The sequence below is a fragment of the Nothoprocta perdicaria genome, unplaced genomic scaffold, assembly GCF_003342845.1.
Source record: "Nothoprocta perdicaria isolate Ctin4 unplaced genomic scaffold, notPer1 scaffold_78, whole genome shotgun sequence".
Taxonomy (NCBI): domain Eukaryota; kingdom Metazoa; phylum Chordata; class Aves; order Tinamiformes; family Tinamidae; genus Nothoprocta; species Nothoprocta perdicaria.
Genome location: NW_020456065.1, coordinates 1,078,718 through 1,099,883, shown reverse-complemented (window position 1 = coordinate 1,099,883; position 21,166 = coordinate 1,078,718). Strand labels below are relative to the sequence as shown.

At 36.7% G+C, this 21,166-nt stretch overlaps 1 protein-coding gene across 1 annotated transcript in view; it reads right to left on the bottom strand.

Annotated features, from left to right (window-relative positions):
- The window catches only part of ROBO1 (roundabout guidance receptor 1), a 114,629-nt gene that overhangs the window by 51,277 nt on the left and 42,186 nt on the right, over positions 1-21,166 (bottom strand). Inside the window, exons 5-11 of the mRNA XM_026051643.1 lie at positions 12,503-12,511; positions 9,767-9,891; positions 7,676-7,847; positions 5,574-5,779; positions 4,026-4,107; positions 3,684-3,852; positions 3,423-3,589 (exon numbers count right to left, since the gene is read on the bottom strand). Coding sequence (XP_025907428.1) covers positions 3,423-3,589; positions 3,684-3,852; positions 4,026-4,107; positions 5,574-5,779; positions 7,676-7,847; positions 9,767-9,891; positions 12,503-12,511 — 930 coding nt within the window. The remainder of the gene's footprint in view (positions 1-3,422; positions 3,590-3,683; positions 3,853-4,025; positions 4,108-5,573; positions 5,780-7,675; positions 7,848-9,766; positions 9,892-12,502; positions 12,512-21,166) is intronic.

Here is a 21,166-nt window from a genome sequence, read left to right as displayed (position 1 = left end):
CCAATTGATACACTGCACTTCCTTCAAAATCAGGAAACAGGAGACAAATACTGGATAAAAAGACAGAACTACTCAGGGATATCTATGGTAAATGACTACAGCAGCATCTCTTTCCTGCAGGGAGGAGAAAGTTTTTAATGCTTAGTTAAAACTCCAAGAGACCAAGAAATGTACAATGATAGGCAAAAGCAGAAGCTGTGTTTCCAAACATACTCACGGAGAATCTAATGCAATATTTTTCGTTATTAAGGGGAAAAAAAAGTATAACAGCAGGAGAGAAAGTTGCTGCTTCTCCGATGGCAAATGTGTCCTGTAAACAGGAGAGAGACCACAGTTGCTGTCTCACTCTCCCAATATTTGTTTTTGGCAGCTTATAGCTAAAATAATTGTTCATACACATGAAGGAGAATTTCCCCTCAAAATACTCAATGGTTTGAGCCTGTACAATGGAAACGCATTTTCTGCATGCAGAGCTCTTATGCAGAAAGCATACTTAACTGAAATGGAATGACTGTCCTAGACATCTATAAAAATTATAGGGCAATCACTAATAGAGTGGCTAAAATATACATGTACTACGGACAGCAGAGTAGACATAGTTTCTATATTGATTTCATATGTCTCCCTTTGATCACTTCATTTGAAACAAATACCATGCTGACAGCAGTTAAAATCACAGACTGGGAAATTCATGAAAAGTATTTCAAGTCCTTTATTTTTTTACAACCCCAGATACAGAGTAATGGAGTAATGCATTGCATGCACTTTGCTCTAGCCTACTTTTTCCCTGTCTAACCTCCACTGATTTGGCAAGATCAGGAAATCTTCAATGTTTCTGTTCTCTGAAGTACTCAGTAAGACCATGGTAATCTCCATACCTACCTGCTCACAAGAAAGGCCAGAGAGAGAGTGCACAGGAACATTTTATGTATTTACCTATAGCTACAATTACTGTAGTAAGTCATTGCAGGTGTGTAAACTATCTGGAAAGCTGAGGTCTGGATAGTGTAGCAGATGGAACATATTAAATGCAAGTACAGTAGTTGTTAAGCATGCTATACAACATGGTGGTTACATTTTCAGTTTACCAGTTCATGCCTAAATAATGATAAAAATGTTAGGCTTCATTAAAAATACCAGTTTTTCATTTTCATTAAAAACACACACTTCTTTTCCAGAAATACGGCTCCCATTTTATAAACAGAAAGCACAAGCCACTTGCACTCTTGTTGTACAGCTCGATCAACATATTCACAAGAACATAATCACAAGATATTTAAAGAAGCAAAGTGAGGTTACCACACAGACACTAGGTGACAAATCAGCATTGTTTTAGGAAATGAGCACAGGGAAAGGAAAAAAAGACCAAAACCAGACAATGACCCAAGAGTCACTGTTGTAGCCACATATAACATGCTCTGTGAAATGGTCCAAGTATCACTGCCTTTTGCCTCCCTCTGACAGTCTTAAAGATGGAAACTTCTGCTTGGAGGTGGCCTGTAACTCTATTTTTTCCACTTACAATGCAACAGATAAGCCAGTTGAATAAGTAGTGATATCTTCTCTACTAGACACAAGAGATCATTCACTAACACTATGAGCAAAACTGTTAACAGGCTCAGCCATTCGCACATCTGTGTTATGCAGCACCTACTTATTTTCTTTGTTTAGCTCTAAGCTTCCAGGACCAGGACTGTCCTGTAACAAATACTTGAGCATGTTGTTATTGTCGGTAAAGCTGAAAGACGAGGTTGCTCATTTGGACATGCGTTTAGAATGCAAAGCCCTGTGAATGACAAGTGAAGTGGGAAACTAGACTCAGCTAGACCACAACTTCTATAGAACTGAAAAGGACTTAGAAGAGGGCAGAAATATTTTAAAGAACTTCTCTCTTTATAACATTCTTACCACTGATGGAAGTTTTATCTATGGGTTGTTAATTCCCTGCTTAGGCTTTGGGTGGTTCTTGATTCTTCAGGTCCAGCCACTGCCCAAAGGCCCACTGAATCTCTCCCTGCCATTAGAAACCATCCCACCCTGTGCAGGAGCAGGGTATTATGGCATATTCATCATTTATAAGAGTGAAGGCACTGATCACTTCATCAGGGATATGAAAACCTTATATTGCATCTCATCTCTAGGCACGAAGCCCCATTGGATGAAAAACTCGTAACACACCAGCCTACATTATGTGGCAAGGGTATTCCCAGGAATACAGACATCACTGAAAAGCAATTAAAGCTCTTCTTGCCAACAGACCCAGGAACTAATGGGATCCTCGCTTTCTATCTGGCCATGACTCTACTACCCACGTATTTAGGGAAATTGCCACCCAGCAGGAGACTGGCAGAGTGTGTAGTGTGAAAACTATTTATTCCCCATTAGAGACAGGAAAGACTTGAGTTCAAACTGACTTCAGAACAAATAAAAAGTCACTAACTGAAAAAAAGCTTTGTTTTCCTTCAGGAACTTCCTTTCAAAAACAAACATGTACTTACTTATCCAAACAAAGAAACAAACATACAACAGAGATGCTCTTTATTAGTGAATGGGTCTAATTCTCCTGTTAAGTAGGGAAAGCAGAAAAAAAAGGAAGAGATAATGTCTATTACTTTTACTTCGAAAAAAAAATAGCATGTTCAATTTATTCTCTGTTTGTTCTTAAGAATCCAAGTATTCATACTGGAAAAACGGAGGCTGTGAATCTGCACTGCATTATCCCCTGTACAGTGCCATAACTGTCATTCATTTTCTATATTGAACACAAATTGATTATAAATTTTACTTAGTTGGATTCAGGAGGAGTGATGGTAGCTTAAAGCCTGTTTCTGCTGTTATCCAACACTTTCATAGCAATGCAGAAGCTCAGACTCTACCATCCATTGAAGCTCTCTTCCCCATTGTTCTGCTTTCAAAGTAATACTTTCAACATATTGCAAAAAAACATTTATTTACTGACTCATGATGCCTAGCCTCTCCAAATCTTAGGTTTTTTTTTTTTTCTCATTCTCTCATTTTCTCATTCCTAATGAAGGAAAAGTTCATTTAGATTATTTGCTGTTTTTCTCTCAGTATGAATCTTAGGGATCTCTAGAGATACCAATGAATTCTGAGAGTTGTGTGAGAACTTCAAAAACCAGCGATTACTTTTGTTATAGAAAAAGCTATTCTGCAAGATGTAACTGTCTTTTGGTAAGAAATGCTAGGATTCCCATAGGCAATGCCATGGGCCATCTAAGGAGTTTTAAGAATCTGTTACTGAGAAATCAAGTCTGAATGCCGTGTTTTACTATCTAGTACACATTACAGCATGCATAGATAGACAGACGAAAGCTAGAAGAATAGAAATTGCATCCACTGTTGCTTAGGCCTCTTGTGACAGCCACAGGGCGTACCCAAACTGCTGAACATCTAAAGCTTACCTTGAGTTTTCACTGGATCAGATATTTGGCTAGGGTCACTAAGTCCATAGGCATTAGCTGCCCTCACCAGGAACAGATAAATTGCATTAGGTTTTAGGCCTTTAACTGCAAAACTCTCTGTTTTCACATTTTCAGCTACAGTTTGCCAGCTGCTACCAGATGCATGGCTAAGGATAAAACACAACAGCAGGTTAGCATGTGCTTTTGTCTAGCAATACATTCATAACACAAGTATAGCAAGATCACGTAAGTCTCATATACCTGAAGGCCTCAATTATGTAAGAGGTTGGAGTTGCACCTGAATTCAAATTAGGTTGCCATGACAATGTTACAGTATTTCTGCTGACATCTGTAACCTCAGGTTTTGATGGAGCACTAGGAATCAAGTTTGGGTCAGTGGGTCTCGGTGGTTGCACTGGGACTCCAAATTCTAACAAAAGAGAAAGAAAGGCAGTGTAGAGCCAGGAAGCAGCTGCAAGCTGAAGGCTGTTCACATCCGCATCTGCTCTGACAATTTATGACAATGTCAGATAACTACTAAATTTCAATTTCTGATTTTCTTTTACGTATTTCCTCCATGCAGAGCAACCCTAATTGATTTACCTTGGACCTCTATGTAAGCACTCCATGTAGCTTCGCCACTTGGGGTTGAAGCAATGCAGGTGTACCGACCAGTGTCGCCCAGCTGGGTGTGAAAAGAGAAGAATAAATATTTGAAACAATCAGGCACTCAGTGGGCTAGAAAAGTAATTACAGACCTGTGCATTCCCCCATGAATATGGATAAACGCATTAGAATGCAGAAACTTTGAACCAGAAACTTCTTTCGGTAAGTGGTATGTTTTCATATGCTATAACATGGAAAAGGATACATATTTTTAAACATTCTTTAAAGAGCTGAAATTGCTGCAGATGCTAATTAAATATTTCCCATTTTCTAACAAACAAAATGAAGGCCAAATCTTGCAGCATTTATTCCATGCCCTGCAGAGCCCTTCTTGAATAAATTGAGAAGGAACTCAGATGACAAGGCCCCATGCAACCCTCAGCCTTCTGCCTAAATGCTGCCTAGGGATTTGTCTGGGCTGCAACTCTGGAGAGAATGTCATCCTTAAAGAAAGCTTAAATATTGCACAGGGCACATATTGGGTTCTCTCAGCTAGTATAAATTTCACTCTACAGGAGACCCAATAAAGGATCTCCATATGCTATTCTCATCCATTTCTGAATGCTGGATTATTTGTCCATATGTGACTTAATCACATTTCAAAAGAGGAATTTTTTTTGCAAAGAAATGCTACTCTCTTGAGGTCTCCCTCTCAACAGACGAGCTAAAAGGAAGCACTCACAAATCAGAGATTCAAATTCTGTGACAGTGTAACTTGTAATCGGTAATAAGGCTACTCTAGGGAACAGAGCAAAGTCACATATTTGGCCTAATTTTAAGAATTAGTTTGTCTCAAATCTTTTCTGTGATCTCATATCACAGATGGCAGAGAAGAGCTGGTTTGCTAAAACTAACATTTTGAAATATTTTACAGTTTAGTCAGCATGACTAGCAATACCAATCAGGTATTTTGCTCTAGTTCCTTAAGGAAGCCATTTATTGACAGATGCTTAATCATTTTTAAATATGCTTAAAGTGTCAAGTAAATATATTCAGCATTTAAAAATTACCTCTAAAAACCTGTGTAGGCTGGTCTATTACTGCAGTAGCAAAGGTGTGTTGAACCAGAAGATTCTGGATGAAGGTGTGTTTGAAATAATTAGATCACTTTTATCTATGAGTGATGAGGCCGAAATCATTCAATGATTCATCTTACTCAAATACAAGCATTACTTCTCCTTCATGTTTTAAGTACCAAATACTTAGCTTAATTAATACTTCTTAGAATTTTTTTTTCCTTATAAAGCCTGAAATAATGTGCCCTGGGCTGAATAAGCCAAGGTCTTAAGCATGCAGAATGAACCATCTGAAAGTGCAAAGTATCAAACTGAAACATTTTGATGCAATTATTTCACATTTCATTAATTCTTAAAGTAGCATGTGCTATGTTAGAAGTGCCCCAGGAAAGAAAAGAAAAAAAAAGAAAAGCAAGACAAACAGCAAGAAAAGCCAGCTCGGAGAGCAGAGCTTGTCAGCTCAAGTTACCTTGGCGTATCGGATCTGCAACGCTCCCGTCTCCAACTGCTTGATGCGCGAGTCCTGCGTAGGCATCAGAGCCCCGTCTTTTCTCCAGAGGATGGTGGGCATTAAAGTGCCCGTGGCCACACAGTTCAGTACTAAAGTACCATCCACTGCTACGGTCTGATTCACAGGACCCTGTCGAATGACAGGGGGAGGCCGGTCTGCGATCACTGCCAGGAGAAACAACAAGAAATGGATTTCTGCAACTGGAAGCGATTTTTTAATCATCTAAGCAACAGCAGTTGCTTGAGGCTTTGAAACAAACTAAAGATAATTAAGAAAGTAATTAAAGTTGGAGGTATGTGTTATGTAGGGCAGAGTGCATTAATATGAGGCACAGCTACAGGATTTTCCCCTTTCACAGAGGAAAGACTGGTAATCTATTTGGTAGATATTCTTTACATTCCAGAGCCTTTATAAAATGATAAGGAAATATATGATTTATCAAGTGATACAGAAAGAACATCCCAACTCCTTTGTAAAGGCACAAATTTCACTTTGTTCATCTCCTACCACATAGCAGGTCTGTATACCAGGGTTTCTACTTGCAGCGCTTGAAGACAGAAAAGAAGGAAAGCAAGCAGGGCACAATTCTTTTCTTTTGCATCATGAACTCATCCTTGCGCTGATTCCTAATTGACAGATGCCCAGCAATAGGTCACAATAAGCACAAAGCTAACAAACAGGACCCTATTTGATTTTTTCACTTACGAAATACTTTTCCAGTAGCTTCTAACTTGCAGCTCTACAATGGCTGAATCTATGCAAGGTCATAATCTCAAGGAGAATTTCACATTTTTTTTGCATTAATTTTAATGTATCTTTCATCCCACAAAAATTAAATGTATGTGATGAATTACTTAATAACCATGCCCTGAAAGGTACAAAGCCATGTCAGTGTTCACAGAAACAGGAGTGACTGCCTACTCACTTATTTTTCCTTATCAGTGAGTAATTAGTAAAGAAGTACATGATATTTTATTGCACTTCAATTATCTCCCCTATCTTTACCATCCAACATAGCATGGATGAAGGATCTAAACATAGCCACAACTGTAAATGACACTTATCTGCTTAGGAGCATCATCAACAGTTGCACAAAAGCAACTTAACCTCTGGTTTCATAGCTGAAATATAAAACTGAATTCTTGATCATTTGTGAATATTAAATATTTCTAGATTACTTTTTGTAACAGGAGGGTGTTAATACTGCATTCTCCAGTTAAATTCCAAATTATGTAATTTCATTTACATGTTTAAATGAAACTGTACTTTCAATTGCATAATTTATCCTTTACTTCTTGTCCCAACCTGTTGCAATGCACTGCAATGCATTTCTGTTAAGCCTCTATCTTTCTCTTCAGAGACAGCCAAAACAAATACACACATAGTCTGTATTTAACTTGGTTGAGTTTGCAAAGAGCTTTGCGGTTGTCAGTCAGAACAGGTTCCACACAAAAAAGTTGCTCATAATTTTCCAAGCAATGCATTTCATTTGGGCTTTATACTTATATATTTATCCTTTGCTTCACTACATGATAATAAATTAAAAATTGGCATAAACATAAACAGTTACGGCAGCATGTTGATGTAATGTCAAATGTTAAAAACCATGTAGAAAATAATCGGAAGTAATATGTATGTTTCTATTATCAACCAGAGTTGATTTCACAATATCTTTATTCTCTCTACCCACACTAATAGCTGACCAATTGGTGCTCTACAGGTGGAATCCAATATTTTTGGAAAGTGGTGAGCAAAGAACAAGAAGTTAGGCAGCGAGCATAAGAAGTTAGGCAGCAAGCAATCCAAAAGTAATATGCAATGGGGAAAACCAAAAAAAAAGTCAGATAAGCAAACAGACCATACAGAAATTCATGGTCTTCAGTGTACTTATTAAACGACACGGCACAATACCACAATATCTAAATGGTTTATCCTCTGATAGAAATAATACAAACATGATTTTTAAATTCAAGGATTTGAAGTAATACATTCAATCTGCAAAACAGATATCAACATAGTATTTATATAAGAATAAAAACTTGAGAATGGTATTTTTTTACCATCGGTAACTTCCAAGTAGGCTTTTGTTATGATACTTCCTGCAACATTTAGAGTTTGGCAGATATAGTACCCAACATCAGATCTCTGGACATTGGTGATAGTGAGGTCCCCTGTCTGGGAAACTGAAAAACGGCTGGATAACTGAGGGGGCTGGTAGGAGAAAAGCAGATTCTAGAAGACGTAGAGGAAAGAAAGGGAAAAAATGGGTTAAATAAATTCAAACATTAATATCCTTAACTTTAATATAACTAAATAAGTTTATCTTTTCACATTAAACATATGTATTTACACATTAAACAATATGTATTTACACATTAAGCAATATATATTCTGCTATTCTTATATTTCTGCTATTATAATACCTTAAGTGTATTGTCATACAGCAATGTGTTTAGTTTTTTTAGGATGTTTTATAATGAAGTAGGTGCAAACAGACACGTATAACTGCATAAGTTTTTTGGACTGCTCTAATACCCTCTCTAATCAATGTCGGCTTTTAAATAGATTTTAAGGAGCCCTAGCAAAGTCCTCAAATGTGCATTTACCATAATGGTGCAAATAAACTGCTTCAACACCCTTTTATTTCGGAACCTAGTCCTGCACATTCTATTTATTCAGTTTCAAGAACAAATGTTAGTTTACAGACTGATATTTTAATTTCGACATCCTAAGAAAGAAGCAATTTTATAAAAAGAGATGCTATGTAAGTCTCTCTGATCATAGTGTCCTTGTTCTATAATCATTCTTTTATTGTATAATTAGATCTTATGTCAGCTTCTGCTTAGACAGTTTTGGTATAAAATGCATGGTTTGTTACCAACAGTGGTCAGAAGTCAGAACTGAAACTGTAATAGTACAAGTCTGTTACGTCCAATACTAGTTTCAAATTTCTACTTCTGGTAGAATAATTTGTGAATGAGAATATTTGAAGTTCAGAGAGGCTATTCTTTAACTTCGCTCTTGCTCTCTCACCTAGTGGCATTTTGCATTTCCCAAAAGCATCCTATCCAAATATGAAGATTATTCCTAGGCAAAAGGAAAAGGACAAAAAATCTTCCAATTCAGTTTTGGCAAATGCTAGCCATTGACCGTCTCTCTTTCATTACAAGTGGCCAACATGTAGTGTAGCCAAAATTGTGCCAAAAATATATGTATATATATGCACTAGACAAAGCTTGGCAGAAAAACAGGTCATACAGAAATGTAAATACACGAGTTTATATACATATTAAAATTTATTGTCTGGATTTGTTAAATAGCCTAGATTTACTTACATATTTAGACAAAATGCTGTAAATGGAGTAAAGGAGTTCGTCTCCAAAAGTTCTCAGTTTCCCTGGACTATTATTTTATAAAGGAAAGAATACTGTCCTACACTACAAGAAAGAATACTTTGCATAAGATCACTCCTTCAAAAGATGCCCTTGAAAGACAACTGATTCTCCTGCTCTATTATATTGTCTTTTATCCCCAATCTTTATAGATTCTTCACAAAGAAGCTGATTTTTTTTCTTCCATTCCAAGAAGGAAGCCAGGAGAAAAAGTGACCTGCCAGGCAAGTGACTGAGTGGGAAAATAAATCTCCTTAGTCCCGAATGAGCGTGCTGTCCTTGCAATGATGCAGATCAATATGGCACAGTTTTGTTCACTAGAGACACATAAACAGGGCAAACTAATAGCTTCATGATAAAGCCAGAGCAAAACTTCCTAAAAATTTAGGAGCCTATACGATGATAGAGCACTTCAGCCTCCTTTAATATTATTATTCATGTCTTCATCTCTTAAACATTTCTCCTTGATAGGTGAGAAAGAAAACATAGTAGTGAAACATGATATGTTCCCTGTTGGGGGATAAATTTATCTTTACATTCATTGGCCAAATGGGAGATTGAGTAAAACACAACTTTCCTTTTCAGTAAGGCTGACACCACTTAGCATGCACGTGACCTGGAATTTGAGAAGAAATGTCTAGTACTTCCAAGCTCTAAAGCAGTTTTCCAACTCTTAAAGTGATATTTGTTTTTCTTCCCTTGCGTGACATCATCCCCTCAAGAAACTCACAGGAATAAAGGTCAGAGAGTCTGTTTTACCTGACTTCCCTCTCTCCGCCAAAAGATGGCTGGCTGCGGGTTTCCAGTTGCTTCACACTGGAAAGTCACTGTTCTTCCCAGTGCAGCTACCTGATCACGGGGCTTTACAACAAACTGTGGAGGCTCTGAAAGAGGAACAAAAACCACACTATGGTTAGAAGATCAAAGTTTGCCTATTTGAAACCTCTCTAGGATGGAGAGAAAGCACAGACAGTCTGGCAGTCACTGCTTCATTTTCACTCACAGCAGCTCCTCTGTTGCTGGGCCTTCCTGATAAAACCCTGACTGGCATCACTTGCTTTTATTAGTGACTGCTAACTCCCATGGGCTTAATGGGTCAAACTCCAGAGTAAGATTCACTAAACTCAACAAATTCCTTGCAATTTGGTTTTAAAAGAGGAGAATGACTCCAAGTGACAATGGATAAATCTTTGAGTGACAATTGCCTCTCAGGCCACAGGGCCAAGGGCTACACTAAACACTGTCATGTAACTGAATTCAGGTTTAACAAGGACAGAAGTTGGCATCTCAGATTTAGGAAAGCTGAGGGGAAAAATGTCTTTAATTGCTTTTACAATAGACTTTTGATGCAGTCAGGGTCTCAAAATTTTTCAATTTAACTCAAATGCCCCAGAAATACTATTGAACAAATTATATCCATTTAAAATCTTCAATCCAATTACTGAAAAGGAATGAATTTAGAGCAACAGTGGAGCTGAATGTCTCCTTCATTTACATAGGCAAGGGCATGTTCAAACAAAATATATATGCAAATGAAGGCAAATTTGAAACATCTGCTCATCCTAACATTATAAATACTGCCAGCATTGTCCAAACTCTCTGATTTATACAGACTTCAACAACCATTTTATCCAGTAGTAAATAGAGTGTCAAAAAATTATGTCAGTCACATTAAAAACAAAAAGTCAACATAGTTGACAGCATTAGATATGCTGATGGGGCTAGTGGAGAAAAAAATATCTGGCTTTTTTTAGCCTCTTCACTCTCACTCTTTGAAAGATATGCATTAAATGAAAGTGCATTTACTTAGTGTTTATGCATTTCTATTTCCTTTCTGATTGTCTGTCCAAAACTAATTATTCTCTCCCTCTTGTCTGGGTTGAAGAATAATGAGAATATTTTGAATCAGACTTTAAGTACTTGATTTTTTTTTCTGCCTTTAAAAATCTGCATTTACAAGCTTTTCTTTAAAAAGAGTGTAAATAATGTCACTTAAAGATACAGCTCAATGTGTTTACAAAAACCAAGTAATTTTGAATTTAACTAGGATGAATTCAATAAAACTAAAAGTCTTTTCTAGAAAATTTGCTTTCTTTGGTCATGTGTGTCATTATTTTTACATATCTGTTTCACTTGTCTGGGTCTCTGCTTCCTGTCGATCTCACAGTAGAATACACTGTTTCTATTACCCTCTGCTTCAGGCTGAATTTTTAAAGCACAACGTGGCTTTATTTACATTTAGATGCAAATGCTACCATTGCTTAGAATTTTCTTAGATAAGAGAACACATGAAGCTCAGGTCAAGCTGACCCATAGTAATTACCGCACTTCAAAACATTTAATGTTGAAACATTCAATCAAGATCTCAGAAGAGGATATGGGAAGATTTTGACATGATAGCATGTTTAATTTAGGATGAAAAGTGAAAATGTTGAGGATTTGCCACAGGGTTGCATGGTATGATTGGGAAAATGGAGATGAGGGTGAAGTACCTTCATTATGCTCTTGGAATTTTAATAGCAAGAATAAATTTAGCGCACCTAGGGCTTGGCTAGCTGTATGCTAGACTGTCACACAATACCAAACAAAAGGGAAACTGGAGTTTCTAAACTCTCTGCTACTGCATATGATTTATCTGGTTTCAGATTTCGCTGCACTTGAAAATGGTATGTTTCTCAAGAGAATACAAAAGATGTGAGCACCAAAGAAGTAGCTGAATCCTTGTGATTCTAATACCTGAAGTTCAGGAAGTACGGAACAGGAAAAATGAGGGGAAATTTAGTCCCCTGGATAACTACAATAGAATTTTTAAAAGCTGTAAATATGTATACACCCTTAGGTATAGCATGCTAAACATCTTATGCATGTCAATTATTCTTAATGCACATGTATAATATTCTAAATTTACTCCCATTACAGTAAAAAATAAAAATCCTATTAACTTTATTGCCAGAATTAGAACAGGCTTAAATAAAACTACACTTTTGATTTCCACTTAATACTGAATGAACTGGAAGCATATTTCTTTTCCTTTTTTTTTTTTTTTTTTTTTTGATTTCAGTTTGCTTTTACAAATACATGGTCAGATCATACATACATGCATGGTGTGTACCAAATATAAATTAAAAGATGCTGGAATAATAATATGGGAAAAATAACCTCTGCTATCCTGAAGCCTTTAAAATAAAAAATGATTTTGTTTTCTAGAATGCTTTAGCTCACTTACAGGCAGTCACTGAAGAAATACCAGGATTCAACTCATTACATCATTGTAAAACAGAGAGAAAGTTATCAACCCATTACCTTTGCTCTTTGCCATAAAGTTACCCATACTTCACGCAGAATCTATTCTGTGCGATGTGTCTTGTCAATAACAAGGAAAAGATGGGAGCTGACGGGTTGAAGGACATGGAAGGGAATGGATGGGAAGGGGAGGAGAAGATCTCGTCACAGTGATACGATGATTAGAAGATGGCCAATAAAATTTCAACTTACCAGACACAACTAAAAACAAAACAAAACAAAAAGAAACATGGAATAAATAAAATTGAACAGACATGAAACAAACCAAAGCAAAGTCAAAATGATTAAAAAAAAACAACAAGACCCTTGGTAAAGACCTTAGAAAACACATCCATATTCTGATCTACAAGAAGGTTATTGAGAATGTCGAACCACTTACTTTGCATTTTATTTTTAAACATAACTATGGAATTTTGAATGGTGGTTGTGGAGTAAATGGATAACAGACTAAACAGACTAAATGGTCACACAGCTTGTGTTCTACTCCTCAGCTTTCTGGTGAATTGCTATGTAACTTTGGATTTAATGTTTTTAGTAGTATTATCATTTGTTTCTATTATTAATTTCCGTGTGCCAAGAGCTTTCTATAATAAAATTCACTTGAAATCTCCAGTAAATGTGAACTTATATCGTTATTGAAATGCAACAGTGACATTTACACCCTTTATAAAGGATTCAAATACCTACAAATAGAAAATATTGTTTTCTGAGGCTAACTACTATTAAATATTAAGTTAGTTCAAAAAGCAAAAATATGCTGAGGTATTTAGCCCATATACCAATCTTTTCAGTGTAATGACTGCTGTATCATGGTCTTAATACTCAGTACTGAATTCCAAATGCAAACTAAATTGCTATTAATTTTAAAAGATTCCTAACCCTTCTTCTCCCCCAAAATCTCAGTTCCAATAAACTATTAAAAAAAAAAAAAAAAAGATTTATTGCAAAACATTGCATTTCTTAGCAGAAGTCTTCCAATAGTAAATTATTCTTCAATCGTATTTGAAATTTTTCATAACCTTTAAAAAGATATAGATCCTGACAGGCTAATTTCACTTACAAAGGAAAATTATTTTCAAAAGCACTCTAAAAACACATCTCTAATTTAAAGAACAGATTAAAATAGAAAGGTAAAAATTATGAGTTTCTAAAACGGATACTCAGATACTGACAAAGAAAGTCAACTAGAAATATAAAATAATTACACTAAACAGCAAGAAATACATAATTTTCTTAATGCATCATACACATAGCAAGCTCTTCCAAACTTTGATTGTGTCCCTTCAAGTTGAAATCAAGATAACCACTGTTCAGCAGGGGTACTCTTTCCTAATGTGTTGGTAAGCACCTGCAATACACCACTCCGGGGCAAAACCCTCGGAGGAAACTAAGAACACCCAGTCTGCCAAAACTCATTAGGTAGGAGGAATACTGACTCACTGTTCAAATAAATGAAACATACAGAAGACTCCAGGCGTGAAAATGAAGCAGAAAGTGGATTAGTTCTAATTTTGGAATTTGGATCATGCTCAAAGCAAGAAGCTGTAACTAGATGTGCCCAATCCAGATCGTACGTAAAATTCACTTCTGGTGTTAGTGAAGCAATTCCAAACAGAGGGAGGTGAAATCAGTTTTTCAAAGTTTGGATTTGTAATTTTAAGGAATAAATGTGGAATATGCAGAATCATATATGGCAGGGGCTAGATACAGTGCTTCTCAAAGCACACATCGGCATGTATTACTCTGCTCAAATTATACTGGCAAATCTAGGATTTATAAAGCGAGCAGCCAAGAAGTGATGCACAAGAATTCCTGAGAGAAATATACCCCTCATCTCCACAACTGAGCTCCTAACTATTTGCTTAGTCATACAAGCATATTACACAAAAAGCTCTCCTTTTTATCTGCAAAGCTCTCTACTGAATTTGGGGTCTGGAGTACTTATAATTACAGTCTGACCTGTCCTGAAATTTGAAAAGCTTTTCCATGAAAATGACTCACATTCTAGACAAAATAGTCTGATAAGAGAAATAATGATTTGAAATTCTTACCCAGTGGAATCAACACCAAATTAGAATTTTTCCATTACTTAAACAGTGTCTAAAGGAGAAAAGTTCAACTTCTTTGTAGCTATGCAAATCTGCCTGCAAGGTCTCTGCTGAAAGTTCATTTGAAATTTCCAGCAGACAGGAATCTGTCTTGGTTGCTCAATTACATTTCCACAAATTGAATTAAATTGGAAGTGCTGAATATCCACCTTTCTTTTTTACTGAACAGTTTTGTTATTGTATGTCAAAAATAACCATGTCAAGTAAATGCTTTTTTTTTTCCTCCCACCTGTAAAAACATGAGGGATACTGATACATGAAAATAAATCCCTATAGAAACAGGGCATCACATTGGTTGCACATTTGGCACATTCGTGGTGAGGGCAAAGGGTGAACTTTTATAGAAAATTATAAACAGGTCTGCCAGAAGGGCATCATGTGTTTTAAAAGAACAGCAACAACCAAGACAGACCACTTGCTTGGTTTGATTTACATGCTATTGATGCTTAAGGTTACTAAAACTGTGAAGTTTTTCCTCCATTATTATGCATATTATTTGACAGCATCTTGCTCCCAACTATTAAGTAAATTAATTTCCCTTGTGTTTACCACAGCTTCTGATATGGCAATTAGGGGGAATAATCTGTTTGTAAAGACAGAAAAGTAGTATGTGAAACCACAAATTAGAAAAGAATATATTTGCCTTTAAAGCAATTTCCTCAATGTGTGAGATTTATCGAGGAAGACACATGTCCAGTTACCGAATAGAAAAAAAAAAAAAAAAGTGGTTTCCAGATTAGCGACATGATCTCCTAATACTTTATTCCTGACAGAAAACCTATCCAGCTCACTGGGACTACTTGTCTCATTAAATCTCCTCACAGAAGTATCAATTTTTGACTTCAAGACCAAATTACAGACCCATATAGTTGCCAGATGTTAGGGGAGCAACTACTGTACTTGAGAGTTGCAGGATCACAGGCTCACAGGACAGCTGAGGTTGGAAGGGAGCTCAGGAGGCGTCTAGTCCAGCATTCTGTTCAAGCAGGATCAGGTGTGAGGTGAGACCAGGTTGCTCAGGGCTTTATCCACCCGGGTCATGAAAACCTTCAAGGAAGGAGACTTTCCAGCCACTCTGGGCCACCTGCTCCACTGCCAGGATGTCTACCCCGGGAAGAAATTTCTCCTTACATCCAGTCTCAACCTATTTTTTTTTCAACTTACACCTGTCATGTCCTGTCTGTGCTCTGCTGTGAAGAGCCTGGCTCTGTCTTAGACACTGTGGGCAGCTGTTAGGTCAACCAAAGCCATCTCCCCTCCAAACTGAACACGCCGTTCCCTCAGTCTCCCTTCACAGGACATGCACATCTGAGACCTCAGCATACCACACATCATTGCCACACAATTCTTCCCACAAATGTGAACGCAAACATAGATCTACTCTTTGTATTTGATCTGTTGGCTAATGTCTATATTAAAGGCTTGGGCCTATTTCTTACCCTGATACTGGAAGTTACAGTATTCAAATACCTCATTCTTGAAAGCAGTGGTAGTAATTATCTACCTCAAAAGGAAACAGCAAAATGACAGGTATATTCATTTACTGGTAATAATAAAATGCTTTGGTGATCCAGAGAATCAAGGCAGCATTTAATTACTAAACAGTATTTTGTTCTGCTTATTAAATAGTCATTCATTATTATTACAACTACTCCTATTTATTAACATCTTTCAGACTCTCAACATATATCTTTTTATTCAGATGACACAAATGGAATATATTTGATTTAAGCTCTGTGTGTTTTATTTTTGTTTACTTGAACAAAAAACTTTATGTCTTCAAGGACTGTTTCACACCTCTAGAGCAGGCTGATATACAGGAATTAATACAGTATAATACCACGCTAGAGAAATCAAATGCTGGCAATCCTCAGGCCAACATTTCTATAAAACATCTCAATTTTCATATAAATCCTCAGGCTTATGACAAACCTAGGATATGCCAGTCACAGTAAAATTTCATATTACTTTCACTTATTTTGTGTCACTTTAGTCCTAGTTCAAGTGAAACTTGATCACAGATTGGCTGTGCGTATAGAAACACAAACAGGGAGGAGATGGGATGTGAGTTTGAGGCTCTGTGCGTGTATGTGTGGGAAGAGACCACAGAGCTCTGGGCATTTTAGATGTACCTAGCTAGGTAGAAGCCAAACAAAGAAGAACCTCTAGAGCTAGCAATGGAAATAGCACAGAGACAGCTATGCTGTTTGGAACAAAATACTGCAGTTTTCCAGGATGGCTGAAAATTTTTGAATGAGTGACTGAACAAAGCACAGAAAATCTGGATATTGGAATTACATGCAGAGGAAAAGTTAGAGTTTGCATATGCTTAACGACCTGCTCAAACACTGATTGTTTGTTCTTAAAAAAAAAAAAAAAAACAAGAAGAAACCCCAAGACATTCTGAAGATATTTATTTAATTTGGAGGCTTTTCTTTTTTTAAAAAAAAACCCAACAACTCGGCTAAAAAGCTGTAAGCCTCTTCTGCTCTGCTTACAAAAAAAAAAAAAAAAAAAAAAAAAGCTTTCACTGATGAACCTGCTAGATTCCAAAATCTGATTAACCACTTTTTACTGTTAAAACCATATCTTAAATCCTGCAGGCATTAGTATTTGAAAAAGGCCTGGAGGCCTTTCTGCAAAGCTACTAAAGACTTTTTCTTGCTGTTCTGCAAACAGTTTAAGGCAATATACCGTCTTTCACTTCCCTTCCTATGATTTGTAGGCAATTTTGTTCTTATCGAAGCAATCTGAAACCTCCAATATCCTTGAGATGCACATTTCTTTGCAGTCATTTATAGAAAGTATCACTTTCTACAGAGAAATAAACAAAGGCCAAAATGTCTACTTCTGAGAAAATATAAATCCTGCCATTCATCTGTCTGCAGGCGACAGCCTGGGAAAATTATGGGAAAGTAACACCAGGTACATTATAGAAGAATTACAGTATCCCTTCTGACCCTCATTCTTTGGTCTCCATGTATTCTCAGCTGTCATTTCTTGCGATCTGGACACATATAAATAATTTATATTTTCCCACATTTTCTGCTAAAATTTACATATACAGAAGACCAAACTAAAAAACCCTTACTCACCATGAGTGCACATAGAGTTCCTAGTGCCCCATGGCTTTAAATGTGATTTTTTCTGCAGTATAAACTTTTGAGGAAAGGTCTAACAGTCTCTCCCCAAGCATGCCACAAAAGTATAGTTCAGCCAAAATGTTTATACATGGTTTTTAATATTTCAAATCAAAAGTGATGACTTTTAAATCCAAGTTCCAGAAAGGGAGTGACTATGATTAATTTTATTTATGACAACTGGCAACACTCTCTTTCAAACTGTTGCTGAGATATTAGATAATCCATTTTACATTTATCGGAAAATAAGCAACCATGCTAATTTCAAAATGCAGCTGATGAAAAGTCAGAAGATAGAAATTTAAAACAATTGAAGAAGAGAAATAGATGAACTATTTTCTGTATTAGTACTGAAGCAAGAGAATGAAATCCAGAAAGCCAGCAGTGGGCTAAATATCAGGGAAAAGAGTTCTGATAGGAAGAAACTCACACAAAGCTTCAGATTCACGCACAGAAAAGACAATTATAGAAAATCACAGCTTTAGTTAGATGCTGGGTTCTTCGACATACTTCAGGGCAAGTTTAGTGATTCATTTTTTCTATTTTCTGTTTTTCTGTATCCATACTTGACCACATTTACTCTTCCACAACTCAGTCAGCCCAAGGCTCAGGCTGGTACCCACAAGAGAAAGGGCGGATGACCATATGCACTTGGAGAGCTAATGTGAGCTAAAAGAGAGAGTTTTGAGCAGCGAAAAGGCACGTGCTGCTCCTTGGTGCTGACAGTGCAAATAAAGCCCTGAAAATACAATTGTATTTAGAGTGGGTACAAACATCGGGAGAGAGGCACATGGGAGGATATGTCATTACAGCACACACCTAAAAATGTATGTGGCAACCTATACAGCATGGCAGTTTAAGCATCAATTCCAGAACCAATTTTAGAGATCCAGTGAAACTGCCAAAAGTTCAAAGTCAACTATTTTCTCTATTGCACCAAGCAGAAATGCATCTTCCCTCAGCTGTGCAGTGGGTGCACCAATGGGCTTGTCATTTCTATTATCAGTGTCAAAATGTCACTAAGCTGCTTAACTCTCTTCAGGGGCTTAAACTTCATCCTCTGCTGATAAGCAGCAGGACATGTAGGCAGTAACCAAACCCTGTGTGCTATTTGGTTTTCAGGAGCTATCAAAAGGTATTTTAATTCCAGGTGGATTTCTGGCCATTTTGACATTTGATTGGGACCAAAAGTTTTTTTTTTTTTTTTTTTTTTTTTTTTTTTTTTTTTTTTTTTTTTTTCCCTTCTATATTGTAGTTGATAGGACTAGATAGTAAAATCTGACTATACCTCCACTGTGTTTCAGTTCTGTAGCTATATTATGTTAGTGCCTGCTTTGGAGCAGAGCAATGAATTTGGCTTTTAAATATTTTAATATTTAAGATACACAAGTGAGTTTGTGTAGAATGGCACTGGGGAGAACTCAAAGCAAAATAATATTGGAGAACAATGTGAAAAATGCACTCACTTGAGTTTTTATTGTGGCTGATTCTAACTACAAAATGCTAAAGTCTGTAATCTCTCCTTTTGCAGAAGTGAATTAGGAAGATTTTAACAGTAAAATCTAAAATGTGGAAATCGACTTTGCAATGTGATTTTAAACGGTAACACTTCTCAGGTCAATACACGTAGTACTCAGTTTAAAATGTTTATAAATCCTTGAGCCATTGCCTTGTGGTAACAGGGAGAAAGCTGAAATGGAGGACTGAGAGGAAGTGAAGGATTTAAATTCTTCTAGAGGTCCATCTTCTGGTCCCCCCTCCTCCTTTATTGCAAGAGTTGGTCCTCCTATACCACGCTGTGAGTTAAAAACAATTTACTGGATTGACTTGGGCCCAGATTAACTATCTATTTAAATGCAGTAAACTTTAGAATTTGGAGGTTATGAGGTATTTTGGGACGATATTGCAATCTAAGTAATCGTGAACACAAATGTTTATACTAAAGTCTTTTAAAATAGTGAAAAAGATAGACAAACTTTAAATAAGCTGAGCAATAGTACAAGAAGATTATGATAGATGAACTATTAGAACAATTATTAAGAGCCTCCTACAGCATTTTTTGACTTAGAAGACTGTAGAGCTGAAAGGGCAATGGAATCTGATTTTTTTCTCATCTGTTTATGATAGTATAGTTTTATATTTGGAAAAAGTATTAAAATACATAGCAATCTTTTTTCAATAAGTTAAAGATATTTGTGAAAAGCAGCCAGAGCCCAATGATAAATAAATTCCAAACATACATGAAAAATGGAAGGATCATAAATCTCTACAATGAAGTAACTTTTGATCATTATAAAATGTTATTTGTGACATGCAATTCTCAGTAAGGAATACTGTTGAGTGAAACAGATACTATTGCAAAAGCAATCAGTATTTTTCTTTGATGGTTATGTTATACCCTCAAAACACACACACAGACACACAACTCAGGGCTCCGCACGGCACGTTAATACCTGAATTTACTTTTGTTGACAGTGTTATCTACAAGGTAACCATGACATTTTAACAACTTTTAATTACAGATAGCAAAAATTCACAAACATCTAGGAAATCCATCTAAGATGGAATTAGCCATCAGGGCTGGGAATGTTTATGATGAGGAAGGTAGAAAAGGGAACAAGCTACATAGGGAAATGAACTTATTTTGAAAAAGAAAAAAAGAAAAGGAAGAAAAAAAAAAAAGGGACGTAGCCTTCCTTCACGCATTTGGCTCTATCAGACAGGCATTCATTTTTGCCAAAAAGCTGTAATACCACAAACATCGTTGGTAGGCTTAATGCAGATTGGTCTATTGATATTAGCAAAAAAAGTTGTGAGTTAATACTTTTAATTAGGTTCATTATATTCTTTGGGAAGGGGAATCTGCCAAGAGGTGAGCACTCAGTAACTCTGAAGGAGGAGGCAGAGGAAGGGCCAGCAGGCCCCGCTGGTGGAGAACTGACCACCGCGCGGCTCCGAGATGCCATCTTGCTCTGCGCAGAGGGACAGATGCTCCCTTAACTGCATCGCAAGAGACAGCGGCTACTGGAGAAGCTTCTTCATTATTTAACCATTTCAACCTTTTCTGTCATTTAAAAAAAAAAAAAAAAGAAAAAAAAAGAAAATCAGATGGATTCCAAAAAGGAACTTGGATGGAATCCAAAAAGAAACTGGATGCCAAACTTTGGGAATTCATGTGTGGTCATAAGGGTAAGAGCAGCAAGCAGATATCGACTGCAGGAGCTAGTGTGGGCATGTCATCTGGCACTGGAACCTGAAGAAGCAAGTCTGGCCTTGCACTGGGGGACACTGCCATGAGCCTTCCACAGGCCGCATGTGCAGGCCGCAAGGTACTTCTTTATTGCTGGTATTTGTTCTTGAGTGTTACTCAGCACCTAACAATAAAACGTTTTAATGTTCAAAGAAAACATAATTCACGGTCACAAGCTGTACCCAAAACAGCTTATCAAAATAATGTCTGAATGCGCTGTCTGTTATTTCAAGTCAACCTTTTTTGTCAACACTTAATTCAGAGAGATGACTGATTTTAATGTTGCATGTAATCTAAAATAAGGGAGTGTATTTTCTTTAGATTAAGGCAAGTTTATACTTTTTAGGTTTGAGAGCAA